The 14,694-nt window shown below is 53.5% G+C and overlaps 1 protein-coding gene across 1 annotated transcript in view; it reads right to left on the bottom strand.

Annotated features, from left to right (window-relative positions):
* Window positions 1–713: 713 nt before the first annotated feature.
* The window catches only part of Brpf3 (bromodomain and PHD finger containing, 3), a gene marked incomplete at its 5' end in the record, with an annotated part of 33,974 nt that continues 19,993 nt past the window's right edge, over window positions 714–14,694 (bottom strand). Inside the window, 4 exon segments of the mRNA XM_005389580.2 lie at window positions 714–2,898; window positions 3,954–4,108; window positions 8,137–8,234; window positions 10,941–11,038. Of these exon segments, the coding sequence (XP_005389637.1) occupies window positions 2,715–2,898; window positions 3,954–4,108; window positions 8,137–8,234; window positions 10,941–11,038 (535 nt within the window). The 3' untranslated portion in view covers window positions 714–2,714.

Here is a 14,694-nt window from a genome sequence, read left to right as displayed (position 1 = left end):
GGCCTGGTGAACCAGTGTGGAGGGCCGGTACGGGAAGGACGCACGGGGAGGCTGCTGGGCCGGCAACCAAGGCCTGCGTCTCCGGGACCTCCCCTCCTTCCTGCTCCTCTCGATGTCCCTCCCCAGAAGTGCGGCAGCCACGCGCAGCGCGGCGCAGGTGCACAGGCCCGCACTGCCCCGGCCAGGCCCTTCTCCCAGGACTGTCACCGTTTCTTGGGCAGCCAACCTTGGTCGCGTCTTTCCATCCTGCCCGTTTCCTGTTTCGCCCAAAGCCAGGCAGGTTCAAGGGTCCCTCCCGGAGCTAGCTACCAGGGGCCGGTGTGCGGCCTCTGTCCGTCTCCGCCGGCCGTCTACACAACGGCAACAGCAACAGTGCCAACGGAGGCCGGGTCTCCGACTCGGCAAGGTTGGCAAAGAGGTGCCAGAGGTGTGCCATGGGTCACGTCCCCCAGGCAATGAAGGGCACGGCTCCTAGAGGACCATGGCCACAGGGGCACCGAGGCCCGGCAGGTGGGCTGCGTCTCCCAGAAGGCAGCGCGGTCCAGGAGGGAAGGAATCAGAATCTTCTCCGCAGCTGTCCTGGGGGCCAGAGACAGAAGCTCTAGCCAGGAGCCTCAGCAGCCAGACGACCCCGGCTGCCGCCCGGCCGGAGGAGGAGGAGGAGGGCGGCCGGAGCGCAGAGGCCCCAGTGACCACACCAGACACGGCGCAGCGACTGCTGCCCATTAGAACATTTATTTCTCAGAGAGAAAATAAGTTTCCGACAGTCATATTATAGTAGGTAAAATTAACTTCTGTATTCTTTACAGGCATAGATTTTTGTTTATTATCTCTCTTATACCATCTGTTATAAACAATTCTAGAAAGCAAATAAAGTCACTTTCTACAATAAATAGAGCATCGTGTGCTTCACAGCAGACGCGACAGAGACACGGAGGCCCCGTGCCACAGCAGGGTCTGAGCCGCTTCCTGTTCTAAAAGAGCATTTTTAAAAATGAGACTCAGAGAGACTGAAAGATTCAGAGAGACTGAAAAATAGAGACTAAGGAGAGAGTGTGAGGGAAGAGCGAGCTAGATACACAGAGAGCGAGAGGGAGGACGCCCGGGTCTCAGGACACAGGTCTAGACAAAGGTCACAGAGCCCACGGCTGACCAACTACCTGGGGAGAAGGGTGTGGGGCTCCGTAAGTCAACCACACCGCGCGGGAGACGGAGACTCCGCAGTGGAAGTGCAGGCCTGAATAATTTAGGACAGTATTTTACAGTTATATACACCACGTCCTTCCCTAGCCATATGCTGTATTGTTTTTATTACTGTACAAAACCCCAAGTCCCATCCTGTGTGTGATAGAGAGCTTTTGTTGGTTCCCTTTTAAACTCTGGCTCGTGTCCCAAATGTGTAAGAAGTTGGTGTGTGGTTGCTTGTATTTTTAAAAAGTTGAAGTGTGTAAAAATGGCAGTGATCTCCCCAGTGACTTTGTTTTGTCCAAAACTCCCCTATGAAAAATTTAAAACAATTAAAAAGAACGTCGAGTTAAAAATCAACATGGCGATCAGCGGCCTGCAGCCGGGCCCTGCGACTTTGGTGCGTAAGAGGTGAAAGGAGCGTCCCGAGGACAGACGTGGGGGCCCTGGAAAGCTGCGCTGGTCTGTCAGTCAGCATTCCCCATTCACAGTTTTTTCCCTTCCACTTTTGAGAAGGTGAAGGCGGGGAAGAGATGACGGGAAGGAGGAAGGAGACAGGTGTGAAATCAGGGCTGCGACCCCTGCTTGGCCCTGGCTGGGGAGCGGGAGCAGGAGAGCCGGCCGGCAGGGCACCGGCGGGAAGCTGAGGCAGGGCAGTGCTGTGTTGCCCGCTGTGCCCTGGTGTATGGGCTCACGGCCGCAGCTGCACAGCTTGAGCCCCCTGGGGAGGAATGGGGGCGCTGGTGCGGGCCTGGGGATCTGCTCTGTAAAAGATCCCAGCCACCCTTAAACCCCACCGGCCTGGCCTGCTGACAGAAGCCGGCCCTCCCACAGCAAGGGCAGAGGGCGTGGTCTGCCGGGCCTCGAGGGTCAGCAGCAGAAGTGGGGGTCTCTGGGTGGGGGCCCTGGGGGTGGGCTGCCCTCTGCCTGGGCCCTGACACCCACCTAGGACAGCAGCTGAGCAAGAGGAGAATGAGACATGAAAGAAAAGGTCATGTTTGGTGATGTTTCTGTCAGTTTGGCACAAGAGAGGAAGGAAGGACGGGAAGAGGGCGCGGGCGCCTGGGCCTCAGGGCGGAAGACAGGGGAGGCGGGCAGAGGGGTGGGGAGCTCTCGGGGAGGCCCAGGGCCCTGGGCATCCACAGCATCTCTGGGGTCAGCGGAGCCTTGGCCACCCCGAGGGGATGCAGGGAGCCAGGCAGGCGGAGAAGGAGCCCGGGCTTCTCACCTCAGGGCCTAGGCTTGGGCCAGGGCCGGCTCCTTGGCTGGCCCAGCCCGCAGCGAGTGGTTCTTCGGTGGACAGCCCGGAGCGAGCCCCAGCAGGTTTTGGCACACAGCAGGCCCTCCAGGGAATCGTGTGAATGGTCAAAATGGGGGCGTTCCCTTTAGTGGGGGCACAGTCTAGCCCTCAGGCTACCCTGAGCGGGCAAGCTGCCTGCCAAGTGTCTGGCTGGGCAGAGGAGTCTTCCCCGTGCGCCCGGGAGGGAGGCCCGGCAAGGCGGCGCAGGCAGACGCAGGCCGCCCCGCCCTCACAGGTAGCTCGAGGTGACAAAGGAGTGGGGGCCCCGGACTCGGCTGAGGTGGATCATGGCACGGTCGTAGGCCACCTGTACCGACTTGCGGATGCTGGTCTTGCGGCCTTCTAGCATCTTGAGCTTGTCCACAGTGTCTTCCACACCCAGGGGCAGCACTTTGTCCCTGGGGAGCCACTGCCTGAAACGCAAGTGAGGTTCAGAAGCTGCGCTCTGAGGACCTACGTGGGTTCCTCTGGGGCCCCTGCCCAAGACAAGCGAGGCCCAGCCACGGGGTGCAAGGCGGAATGGGCAGGGGGGAGGCTCCAGGCAGGAGCCCCAAGACCCAGGAGGGCCCGGTGTGTGGGGCTGGCAGCCAGGCCCTTCCCTGGGGCCTCTGTGCTCTGAGGGCTGTTGGTCCTGGAGCCACGAGAAGCCGCTCCGCCACCCCATGGGTGGCGTCTGAGCCTCGCTGCCTTAGGGAGCTGGCGAGCTCTGGCTGGGAAGGAGAGCAGAAGCCAGGCGCCCGCAGGTCTCCTGGGCCTGTGCTGTGTGTGCCCGTGTACCAACGCCCCCCAGCTCCACCGCATGTGGCTGGGAGCGCAGCCTGTCGAGTCGGATCTTGGTGTGGACCCCAGTTTGGGCAGTAGGGCTGGGGTCTTGACTTTCTGGGCCTCAGTTTTCCCATATGAAAAATGGACCGAGGGCCTTAAGAACTAAGTAAGAACAGGCAACGTGGTAAGGACTCCAAGCTCTTAATCAATACATGGCAGCTACTGTCATCCTTCTTATCGGCCAGTCCTACCTTCTCACTCCGTGGGAGCAGGGGTGACAGCGCCCTCCTGCCGATGCCCAGACACCTTTAGGTGCATAAACTGTGGGGAGCGAGTCCCTTTCACAGGGCGCCACGCTAGCAGCTGCTGGGCACACTAAGTCCCTCTCCAGGGGTTACCACCAAGGTTGCTGCCCAGCCCGAGGTCGCAGACTCCCCAGGGCCGGTGCCTTAGGGCACAGAGACACGGCCCGACCACCAACAGCCCTCCTGAGCACACTGGAGGACGAGCTGAGCCTCCACTCGAGCTCACCCTGGCCCTTCCTCCTCCGCTCAGGGCTGCGTCCCTCCCCGGGCGTGCTCTCCCCACCCAGCTGATGCCAAGCTCCACCTCAGCCGGCTTCCCAGGAACCCGAGCGCCAACCCCAGCTATGGCAGTGCCAGTAACCACAGCGCCCCGCCCCGCCCCTGGGCCCTGCACCCACCAGGTGCGCTTGTTGTCAAAGAAGAGGACAAGGAAGAGCTTCTCTCCAGCCTCTGCCTGTTTCTGCTCTCCCAGCTTCAGCACGTCCAGCGGGGGCACAGGGATGGGGACGCCATTGTGCAGGAGGCCCTCCCGGGGCATCTTGGGGTCGATGATCTGGAGGGAGAGAGGGAGGCGGGTGCTCAGGAGGGGGGCTCACTCACCCCACATCGAAGCCACTCAGAGGCTCGGCTCCGCCCACACCGAGCGATGGAGGAGGCTGGGCATCTCCCCGGCCCTCACACACTGCAGTGGGGGGGGCTCCGTCCCCCTAGTTCGCTGCCCTGCTCCTCAGCCCCGCCCAGCCAGTCTTGATGAGGGAACTGCTCCACGGACTGTGGGGCCCCAGAGCTAATACAGCAGTGGGAAGCAAGGAAGAGGGGAGGAAGTGGGGTCTCTGAACCTGTCCAGGCAACAAACCCCTTCCTCTCAAGGTCTCTTTGGGGAGAGATCATTTTCTTGCTTCTCAATTTCCCTTTAGAGCCTGCAACGCACCGCAAGTGCTCAGGGCCCGGCCCGGGCGCCACGGCTCGGAGGGCTCGGCGTCAGCAGGGGCCGCCCCTGCAGTTTACAGAACGGAGCTCCTGCTCCACCTCGGACCCCTCCTGCGGCAGCTGTGCCGCCCCCAGGGCCTGAGCCGCAGGGCCGGTGGAGGGGCAGGAACGCGGGGCTGCGCACTCGGAAGTGCACGCACTAGGCCCGTCTTGTCCAGGTTTGTTTCCAGCACCCAGCGCCGCGTGCCCAGCCCAGAGCGCTTGCTCAGCGAAGTGCCTGGCAGCACCAACACGAAACTAACTCTCCAGGTCGATGGAGCACCTTGCACACTGCCAAAGCTCCCAATTATCCACACCTGATCGCATTCAAGCGCTTGTGGGTGCCAGGAAGCCTCCTGAAAGGTGCTCACCGACAGAGGAAAAAGCCCAGCACAGAAGGAGGGGGCTCGCTGAAGCCACGGCTGGGACCTGAGCCCGACGCCTGGGCAAGCTGGGTCTTGGCTGAAGCCTGAGTCCAGAGCAACTGGCTCACGGTTCCTGGGGCCAGAGACCTCAGAAACATACGAGGAAGCAGCCCTCTCTGGAGACGGAGCCACCTTAATTCCTGTCCTAGAGGGCCCGGTCCCAGAATAAACTACTCTCATTATTCCCTCTGGGCACCTACCAGTTTCCCCACATCCCTCTCCCGACAGGGCGAAGGCACGTGCTCTAGAGAAGAGCCGACTCTAAAAAGCACCGCACCCACCCAGCGGCCAGTGCCGGCACGGGTCAAAACTCTCCCCGTCTCAGTCCGACCTGGGGCCGCAGCTCAGGGCCCTAACGAGGAACCACACGCCCTTCTCAGCGCCTGCACGACCAAGAGATGCTGGCGAAGAGGGGCTGGGCAAACTTCCAGAGGGCAAAGGCAAGGCAGACACGCTGCTCTCCGCTGAGGAGAGCCTTCCCGTCCCCACACAGCAATGGTCCACTCACTCAGTGAAAGTCATGCGGATGCGAAGCACATGAAAATAAAGCTGTGGTGAACACCGTATCACACAGTAAATGTGCACTTACACTATTACAACCGTAATATGCGAACCACCAGTAAAAGAATGATGTGAGATACTTGAGTCAATGTGTTAGATGGTGGGGTTTGTGATACTTTTTTCCCTCTTTGTATTTCCAAAATGTTTATAATGTGCTATGTGTTACTTTTACAAAAAAAAAAAACAAAAATACCGTATGTGTTTAAAAGATACAGACTTAAGCCAGACACAGGGGCATGCACTGATAGTGTCTGATAGCTACTTGGCAGGCTGAGGCAGGACAGTCACCTGAGCACAGGAGTTACAGTCCAACCTGGGCAACACAGTGAGACCCATTTTAAAACAGACAAAGGCCTCTGGGTGTGGTGGCACACGCCTGTAATCCCAGCATTGGGGAGGCTGAGGCAGGAGGATTGTTGTGAGTTCAAGACCAGCCTGGGCTACAAAGTGAGCTCGAGGCCAGCCTGAACTGCATGGTGAGACCCTGTCTCAAAAAGAAAAAAAAAAGCTTAAAATAAAAGATTAAAACACAATACAGTATGCAAATATATACTGAAGTATGCACAGGAAAAGGACTGGAATAGCATGCATCAACATAAAAAAATAAGTTCTATTCAGGTGGTGCTGGAATTTCTTTCATCACGAATGGAAATATGTAAGAAGATTGACTCAGTGGTAGAGTGTTCAGTGTGTGTGAAGTCCTGGGCTTGATCCCCAATGCTGCTGCCATCCCAAATAAGTAATCTTTAAAAAACACTAGTTTTAGCAGCGCATGGTGGCGCACGCCTGTAATCCCAGCACTTGGGAGGCTGAGGCAGGAGGATCATTGGGAGTTCCAGACCAGCCTGGGCTACAAAGTGAGCTCAAGGGCTGGGGATTTAGCTCAGCGGCAAAAGCGCCTGCCTGGCAAGCGCAAGGTCGTGAGTTCGGTTCCCGGTACCGGAGAAAAACCAAAAAAAAAAACAAAAACAAAAAAAAACAAAGTGAGCTCAAGGCCAGCCTGAACTGCACAGCAACACCCTGCCTCAAAAAGACAAACAAACAAAAAACACTAGTTTTGAATCAACGTTTGTGCATTGTGAGATTAAAGAAGAGTCATAACAATAAATCTAAACATGCACAGCCTTGACTGCACTTGTAATGACTAAGCACTGAGGTCTCCAGCCTTGTGAAGTCGGGCAGTCCTGGGCCAACTTCCCCGGCTGCAGGATCACGGCGTGCCTGCCACTGCCGGGAGAGCAAGGTGAGCGAGACAGGGCTCAGTACGGCTCCAGCAACCCGTGCAGGCCCTGTGGGACGCCCTCCTACCTGTCCAACAGGATCAGACTTCCTGCAGTTATCTGGGGGCGCTGCGTAGACTCAAGAGCCATAGGCAGGGAAGGGCTGGGAGAAGCACAGAGCTCTGACTGCCTGGGAGAGCGCGCAGGGCGGTTCCCATCCCAGGTTCACATCATCCAGGAGGCTTTGGAAAAAATACTCCTGCCTCGCTCTGGCCTCAGAGAATCTACCTCAGCAGTTCTAGGGCGGGGCTAACTTGGTGTACGTGCTGCTTAAAAAACTCTTCCAGGTGACTCTGAGGCCCCCGAGGGTTTGAATCAGTGGCACCTTCCACAGCGGGGTGGACACTCCCTCCTGTACTGAGATAGAGCTCCAAGAAATAACAAGGTGGTAAAAAGAAAAGTTTCAGCTATTGCGAATCTTAGCTACTGCTAGTGGGGAACATAAATCAGAACTGTCAGGCAACTTGTATCCAAATTTTGTCCAGACTTAGCCCCTAGAAGGCACTAAGAGGTCAGTGTGAAGAAATAACCATGGATGTACACAAAGGTAAAGCTACAATAACGTTTATTGCCAACTGTTTATTATAGTGAAAAATTCAAAGTCTAAATAACCAACCAAAGGATGAACGAAACATGGTACACGGGTGCAACTGAAGACGATGTGGTCACTCAGTGACGCTGACACAGTGTGTGTAATGGCATGAATCGTGCGTGTTCACGGTGTGCTGTTAAGTGAAGAAGGTTAAAACTGTGCTCGGCCTCACGGACATGCCTGTCTATGCACTAGAGGAAGGCTGGTCACACACCAGCTTATCCCTAAGCACAATGAACGAGTCTGAACTCAGCGGCTCAGAACACAGGCTTTGATATCACGTATTTTGAGCCATGGGCTCAAACTCCAACCCTGCCACTTACTAGGTGGCTGACCACAGGTAACAGACCTTTCTTCCTTACAAAACAGGAGTAACTCTGCTTCCCTCAACATTTCACGGACTTAGCATGACAGATGTTCAATCGGACATCTAAGCACTGTTAAGAGCGTTTTAAATCCCTTACAATAAGTACATACTACTTTAATGCAGAAGCAAATAAAAAATGCTATTAAAACCCTAAGAGCCCTAGTCTCTGTCTGGCCACTTGGAGCCTTTTTAAAGTTCTTCCAGCTGGGAGCCTTGCTGACTTGCCCTGACGAAGGCCAGGGAAAGCCCCCCACCCCTCAGCAGCTAAAGGCACCCTGACCCCCACCACACTCGGCTGGCTCCAGCCAATCAGATAAGCCCCCAAGGCAAGGCTGGGCCGGGCCGAGCCGCCCAGGGACGAGAAGCAGGCATCTGGGGCAGACTCACCAGGGCAGGGTAGGAGGGGTAGCCTCGGCACTTGGCCCACACCAGCTCCAGGGGCTCCAGGTCTCCGCGGTCTTCAAAGGGCAGCAGGAGGCTTCTGCCTGGGGGTGGGGGAGGGGAGGAGACAGTGCCCAAAGGGGACTTGGAATGATGCCCAAAAGCCCTGCCTGTGGCCTCCAGACGACTGGGGCAGCCCAGTAATGAGTTGGCAACATCCCCTCCACCCTTCCTTTGCCCTACCTTTCCCTCGGGAGAAATTCGCAGATTGGATCAGAGGTCGGCAAACCAGCTGTGTCTATGGCCAGACACAGTGTAGGTCTTACGGGCCACGTGGTCTCCGCCCCAACTACTCAGCTCTGCAGTGGTAGCAGCAAAGCAGCCACAGACGGCGTGGGAACAAGTGACCGCGGCTATGGAACCAACACAACTCTGCTCTGGGCCCTGAAATCTGCATTTCATGTCGTTTTCACATGTCCTGAAACTTTCTTCTTTTGATTTTTTTTAATCATTGAAAAACGTAAACAAAAGCAACAAACAAAATCTAAGCTCATCAGCAGGCAGCAGCCCACAGCTTACCAACCTCTTAACTTGAACCCTATGATGACTTTCCCTGCGAGAATGAAACTGCCCGTCCCCAGAGCGGGCAGGAGAGCCCTACCCTGGCTCAGGCAGAGCCACACACCAATCTCCGGTTCCCGAGCGAGGAGCTCTCATGACAGAGGCTTCATGGAAAAAGAGGCCTACAAAGGGCGCCCCAGGAAAACCGCTTGCTAAATCGGTTCTTTTCTAACCGAGCTGCACCGGGCCATCCAGGGCATGGGGCTACATGGCACTCAGAAGAACCTGCACATCCCTGCCGTGGTCAGCACCTTCTCCACACTGGTGTCCCGCTGCAGCTGACACCGCTCACTTCCCTCTGCCGCCGGCGCTTCGCCAGCGCTCCTGGACCCCAGAGGGACCGCCCTTCCCTCCCCACATCTACAGATCCGGAGCAGGGAGGTGACCGCGTTGGACCAAGGGAAGAAAGACCCAAATCTCAAGGCAATTATATTTCCCAGGAAAAATGACCACCCTTAGAATTTTTTAAAATATACCAAAAGGATAATGAGGTACTATTTTGATTCTGCTGAATCAACAGCAACAACAATAAAAAGCTAAAACCTGACACTGAAGAGGACGGCTGAGGGAAAGCGGTGCCGTCATCCGCTGCCTCTGCCGGGGAGACTGCAGACCAGCCCGCTCCCTGCGGAATGCAATCCGGCCGTATGTCTCCGAGCCATTAAAAAAACGTATGAGCCATCTGCTCCCCAGTAAATTCCTTCCTTGGTGATTTATTCTAAGAAAAATAACTTTAAAAACAAATAAAGAGATTTTGAACAAAAATGTGGATTCACCACATCATGTGTGATGGCAGAAGTCCGAGATCACCTAGTGTCTAAATCAGTAATCAGTTGAGTAAATCAGCATTGTTCGATACAGGGTACCAATACTATGAGACAGAAAGGTTATGTGTCCGCATGAACTAAGTATGAGGGAACGGTAAAAAAAAGTAGGATCATGTGTCTTGGATTAGCACTTTGTTAAGGATGTGCCTAAAATAAACAGAAGGCAACACAGAAATGAAGACAACCGTGTTAAGATGATAGAACTATGAGAGCTCAATCCCCTTTTAAAATTTCTTTTGGCATCATTTTAAGTATGCGAGCTTTAAAAATAAGAATAACATGTCACCAGAAATGAAAAGTGCGCCAATCCACTCTGGTTTTGAGCTTAGCTGTTACACAAATTCATCTGGACACAAGTCCTGCCTGCTGGGGGCTGACAGTCACGGAGAGTAATGAAACGCACAAGCACGCATTCATCAACACACGCGCACACGGAAATGGATGCTACGGGAAGGGAGAGCAGCTGGGGAAAGGGAGGAGGGGAGAGAAACCCCACAGCCTGTATGCGAGATGGAAACTTCAAAGGCAGCGCCCAGACTGCCCCGGGTGAGCTCTGCCTCCCCTGCGCCCGCTGCACTGGGGCACCACCCCACCCCGTCCTGTCCTTCTACTCCACTGGTCCAAGAAGACAAGATCCATAAAACTCCAGGGCTATATGTGAGCTTCAGGCTATCACTGACTACTCCGACAGCAGACAAGCAATAGCCATCAAAATTACAAATTCCTTCCAGTCAACAATTCTGCTTCCACAGGTATTCTCCCCGCGGATACAGGATGACCTATGCACACATAAGGTTGCTCAAAGCAATACTGACTATGATAACGAACAGTGAAAAGAACCTAAGTGTCCACCTTTACGGGTGGCTACGCGAAGGCAGGCGCTCCTGTATAACGGGACACTAGGCAGCCACTACAAAGCACAGAAGGATCACTAAGGTATTTTATTAACTGGAAAAAAAGGAACAGCATCGCAGAGGAATGAGTGCACTGGACTTCTCTATCACTGTCTTAAGCACACACACAAGTTCTGGCTTGCACATTCACGGGTCACCTCCGGAAAGGCACTGAAGCAAATGCTCACACTGGTGTTCCAAGGAAGGGCGTGCTGGCTTTCATTACGTGCCCTCTGCTACCCTTCAGATTTTTGTTACCATGGGCAAGTATTACATATTCAAGTTTAGGATGATTTCTTTAAAGGAAGCATGAATGGCCTAGGAGCCCAGGCCATCTCTGGCCAGTACCAGGGGGTTTGCGGTGCTGCGGGGGTGGTGGACTGGTTCTGAGCACCAGCAGCACAGCGGCCTGCTGCGCCGGCTCCTCTGAAGGCCTGGCCCCCCCGCTCCGCCTACCACCGCTCCTCACCTGAGCTGCTGTAGTCGGAGTCTCCGTTCACACCTTCCAGGAAGGGCACTCGAGACAGGGCCGGCTTCCCGCGGCTGCGCTTAGGAGGTGTCAGACCGCTGCACACACAGCAGACAGAGATAGGGTTGAATGAGCAGTTCCAACGACCAAGCCACCACTAGCGCTTCCCATCTCGGGCAGGGCAGGCACGGAGCCGCAAAAGCCCTCAGAGAAGATGGTTTCTCAACCTCCCCCCAGCTCACACTGAGCCACGACAACTTCCCACCTGCAAGTCCCCACCAGGTTTTCAGGAATCATTTCATAACATAGAAGGACTGAACCCGGAAGGTCTCTGTCAGGGAAAAGTCACCCTGTCACCTGTCACTTCCAGAGGCTCAGCACCTTGTCATGAGGGGTGGCTAGTATGGCTTCTATCTAGATGTCCCCTACAGCCTCAAGTGCTTATAGGTGGGGCTTCTGGTAGTGACTGGGACATGGGTGTATGACACTGGATTCACCCGCTAATTGGGTTAGCGTAGTTCTGGGCGTGACTGAATGGATTTACTACAGATGGAGACTTGCCCTGGCTATGAGTGGCACCAACCAATAGGCTTGTAGCCTGGAATAAAAAGGGAAAGGAGGGCTAGCTGCTTCTCGTCTGCCACACATGAACTGTTTGTCCTCTGCCAGGCCCTTCTGCCACGTTACCCTGCCTTGGAGCCAGCTGACTATGGGCTGAAACCTCTACAAACTGTGAGCTGAAATAACCCTTTCCTCCTTTAACTTGTGGGTGGTCAGGTATTTTGTCCCAGCAATGAGAAAGTAAGACAGTGGCCATATTGTATTTGCCCAGAATTCCTTACTCTGTGGTCTACATGCTGTTTCTTTAGAAAGCATTTTATTTTTGAGGTATAGAAATTTGCCTCTTTTCCAAATTTTCTATAATGGACATGTCATACTTTCAGAATTAGAAAAGACATTTTTAAACTGAAAAAAATCAACTTCTCACTTCCAAATGGTTTATGTGTGAAGTTTTTCTTGGATAGACAGAGAGAGATGGTTTTTTGTTTTTTTTTTTTTTAAATTACAAAGTACACCCATTTTTTAAAACATGGCTACAAAAGAGATGAAATATACCAGACAAAGACTAGAAAGGAATAAGCCAATCTGTGAATAGCAATACTGAAGCCGTGATACAACTGAGGCCACCCAACCATCAGTGTAGCTCCATGTGCAATTCTAATATATGGCCACATTGATAACCCTTGGACAAGAAGGAAGTGGGTAGGGCTTTTTTCTACCCAAACTTCAAAAAAATATTACCACTATATAACTTTTTCAAATTAAAAAAATGCTTAAAGGATAAGTCAACAGTTGTATAAAAGTAGAAAATGCTTAGGAAACCCTGGATAAGCAGTAGCCAAGGGTTAAGAATGGCTGGAGACTGGGATATTCTATTTTACTGGGTCAGAACTGACTTTATCACTATACTGAAAGAACTCCGTGGCCAGATACAGTGGTGTAGCCTGTAATTCCAACATTCTGGGAAGCTGGACCAGGAAGATGGCAAGCTTGAGCCCAAGCTGGGCAATTTAGAAACTTAGTAAGACCCTGTCTCAAAATAACAATTAAAAAAGGACTGGGAATATAGCTTAGTGTGAAGGCTGTGGGTTCAATCCTCAGTAGTGAAGACAGAGGGGGAAAAAAAAGAAAAGGAAAATTTTGCTTCATCTAAACCTTTGCATCAGCTAGGTGTGGTGGCGCACGCCTGTAATCCTAGCCCTCAGGAGGCTGAGGGAGGAGGACTGTTTTGAGTGTGAGACCAGCCTGGGCTACAAAGTGAGCTCAAGGCTGTCCTGAACATGTCTCAAAAAGACCAAAAAAAAAAAAACACCCCAAAACCTATGCATCATAATCCTTCAGTAAAGAGTAGTTAGGTTGGAAATCTTTTTCTTATTAGTCAAAATGTGCTCAGAGACTCTGAGGCTATGCATAGATGTGAGATGCTGGTAATTTCATTAGGAAATCCTTTCAAAGTTCATCAGGAATCTGGGAAAACACCTCCAAACACAACAGGAAAAGAGCACAGCAAAGCGGTTAAGAGATTAAACTCCGGAGCCAGCCCATAGGCTTAAACCCAGCTCTTCTCATTAGTTCTGTGATCTCAAGTAAATCACTTCACTTCTCTGAGGTCTGCGCTCGCCAGAGTGCTGTGGGGAGTTAACGCATCGATACACGTAGAGTACTCGGTACAGCACATGCCAGACCCTCGAAAACGGCAGCTGTGGTTATCATGTAAAGGGCAGTAAATTTTAACGTGTTACTTAAATTAATGTTATAGTACGGAACGACGAGCTCTGAGAAATAGGAGCTCAATAAAATACAACACCCCAAATGCCTGTTTCTAACAAAAGCGCAACAGCGGCACAGCGCCTTGCTTGGCAAGTGCAAGGTCCTGAGTTTGATTCCCAGTACCAAAAAAAAAAAAAAAAGAAGCACAACTGACTCAACCCTGGCTTGCGTGTCAGCCCCATGTCTAGGTGACTCAGGCCTAACCTGTGAGTGTCTTGTTTGCTGGTTTAACCTCCATCTCTCGCCTAGAAGGTAAGCTCCGCGAGAAGAGATACCTTATCAGTGCTAGGAACAGCGTGGGCCACAGCAAGTGCACAATCACCAACGGTTACCAGAGTGACCTAGGGGGACAGTGCAGCTCCGACCTGCTCAGAAAACCAGCAGGAAAGATCAACGAAGGGGCAGGATGGGAAGAGGCAGTGGGTGGTTGGTTGGACCCAAGGTTTTTCTAATTCTGGGATGACATAATTTCAGTCTAATAAACAAGACCTTCCTTTATGTTCTTACTATGATAGAAGAGGGAAAAGAGAGAGAAGAAAAAACCCTGCATTTGGGGTCCTTGAATCTCATTCTGAAGCCTGAAATTCCACTGAGAGCCACTGAGGTGAAGAGGAAATGCCTTCCAAGGGCACTGTGCGCACACCCAGCAGGAGCCCGGTGAAACCAGTGGCCCCGAGTTCTGCAGACAGGCAAACAGCGCCCGAGCCAGCAGGCTGAGCACAGCCTGGCCTGGCTTGCTCCTGTGACACAGCTGGGCAGTGTCCTTCATGGAGGGGACTTTTAGTCAAGGACCAGAAGGGAAGAACTGGATGACCACGCTCCTACCCCAACCCCTACAAGCTGGGCTTGCAGACTCTCTCTTTGAAGGACGCCTGGAACTCAACACAGGACCAGATTTAAGGCATCCTGAGATTCTGTCCTGTGTCTGCTGTTTTCTCCATCTATTCCCCATGTCTTGCTGAAGGCTTCAACAAGGGGAGAGAGAGAGAAAGGAGAAAGAGAAAGAGGGAGAGAGCACGCAAGAGCACGCTAGGGCAATTTTGAGGCTCTGTGGGGAGGAAAATCTCAAAGGAACAGAAGCAAGGAATCAGTCTAGGCCAGGGGGTAGGCTGGTCCCGCAGCCCCAGCTGGAACCCACCAGCCAGGAGAGGGCACACTAAGCCGCCGTGAAAGCCGCCCAACACAGACAGCTCCTCTTTTGGCGCTGCCCGGAAGCCTGTCCTCTGCGAGCCTGGACCGAGGCACCCGGGGCCACGACATCAGGCTTCAGGTCTGGGCACTTTCCTCTTTGCACTGAGTCTCCTGCCCAAGAGTCCCACTCTCCCCGAGGTCTTGCTACATACACACCACAGAGCGCGTGCTCACTCAACTTTTGGACTTGGAAGAAACCTGAAGGTTCTGTTCTCAGAAATCCTCCCTCCAG

This window comes from Chinchilla lanigera, unplaced genomic scaffold (genome assembly GCF_000276665.1).
Source record: "Chinchilla lanigera isolate Chin_1 unplaced genomic scaffold, ChiLan1.0 scaffold00036, whole genome shotgun sequence".
In the NCBI taxonomy this organism is placed as follows: Eukaryota; Metazoa; Chordata; class Mammalia; order Rodentia; family Chinchillidae; genus Chinchilla; species Chinchilla lanigera.
Note: the sequence above shows the minus strand (reverse complement) of the source record. Positions and strands in the feature narration are given on the sequence as shown.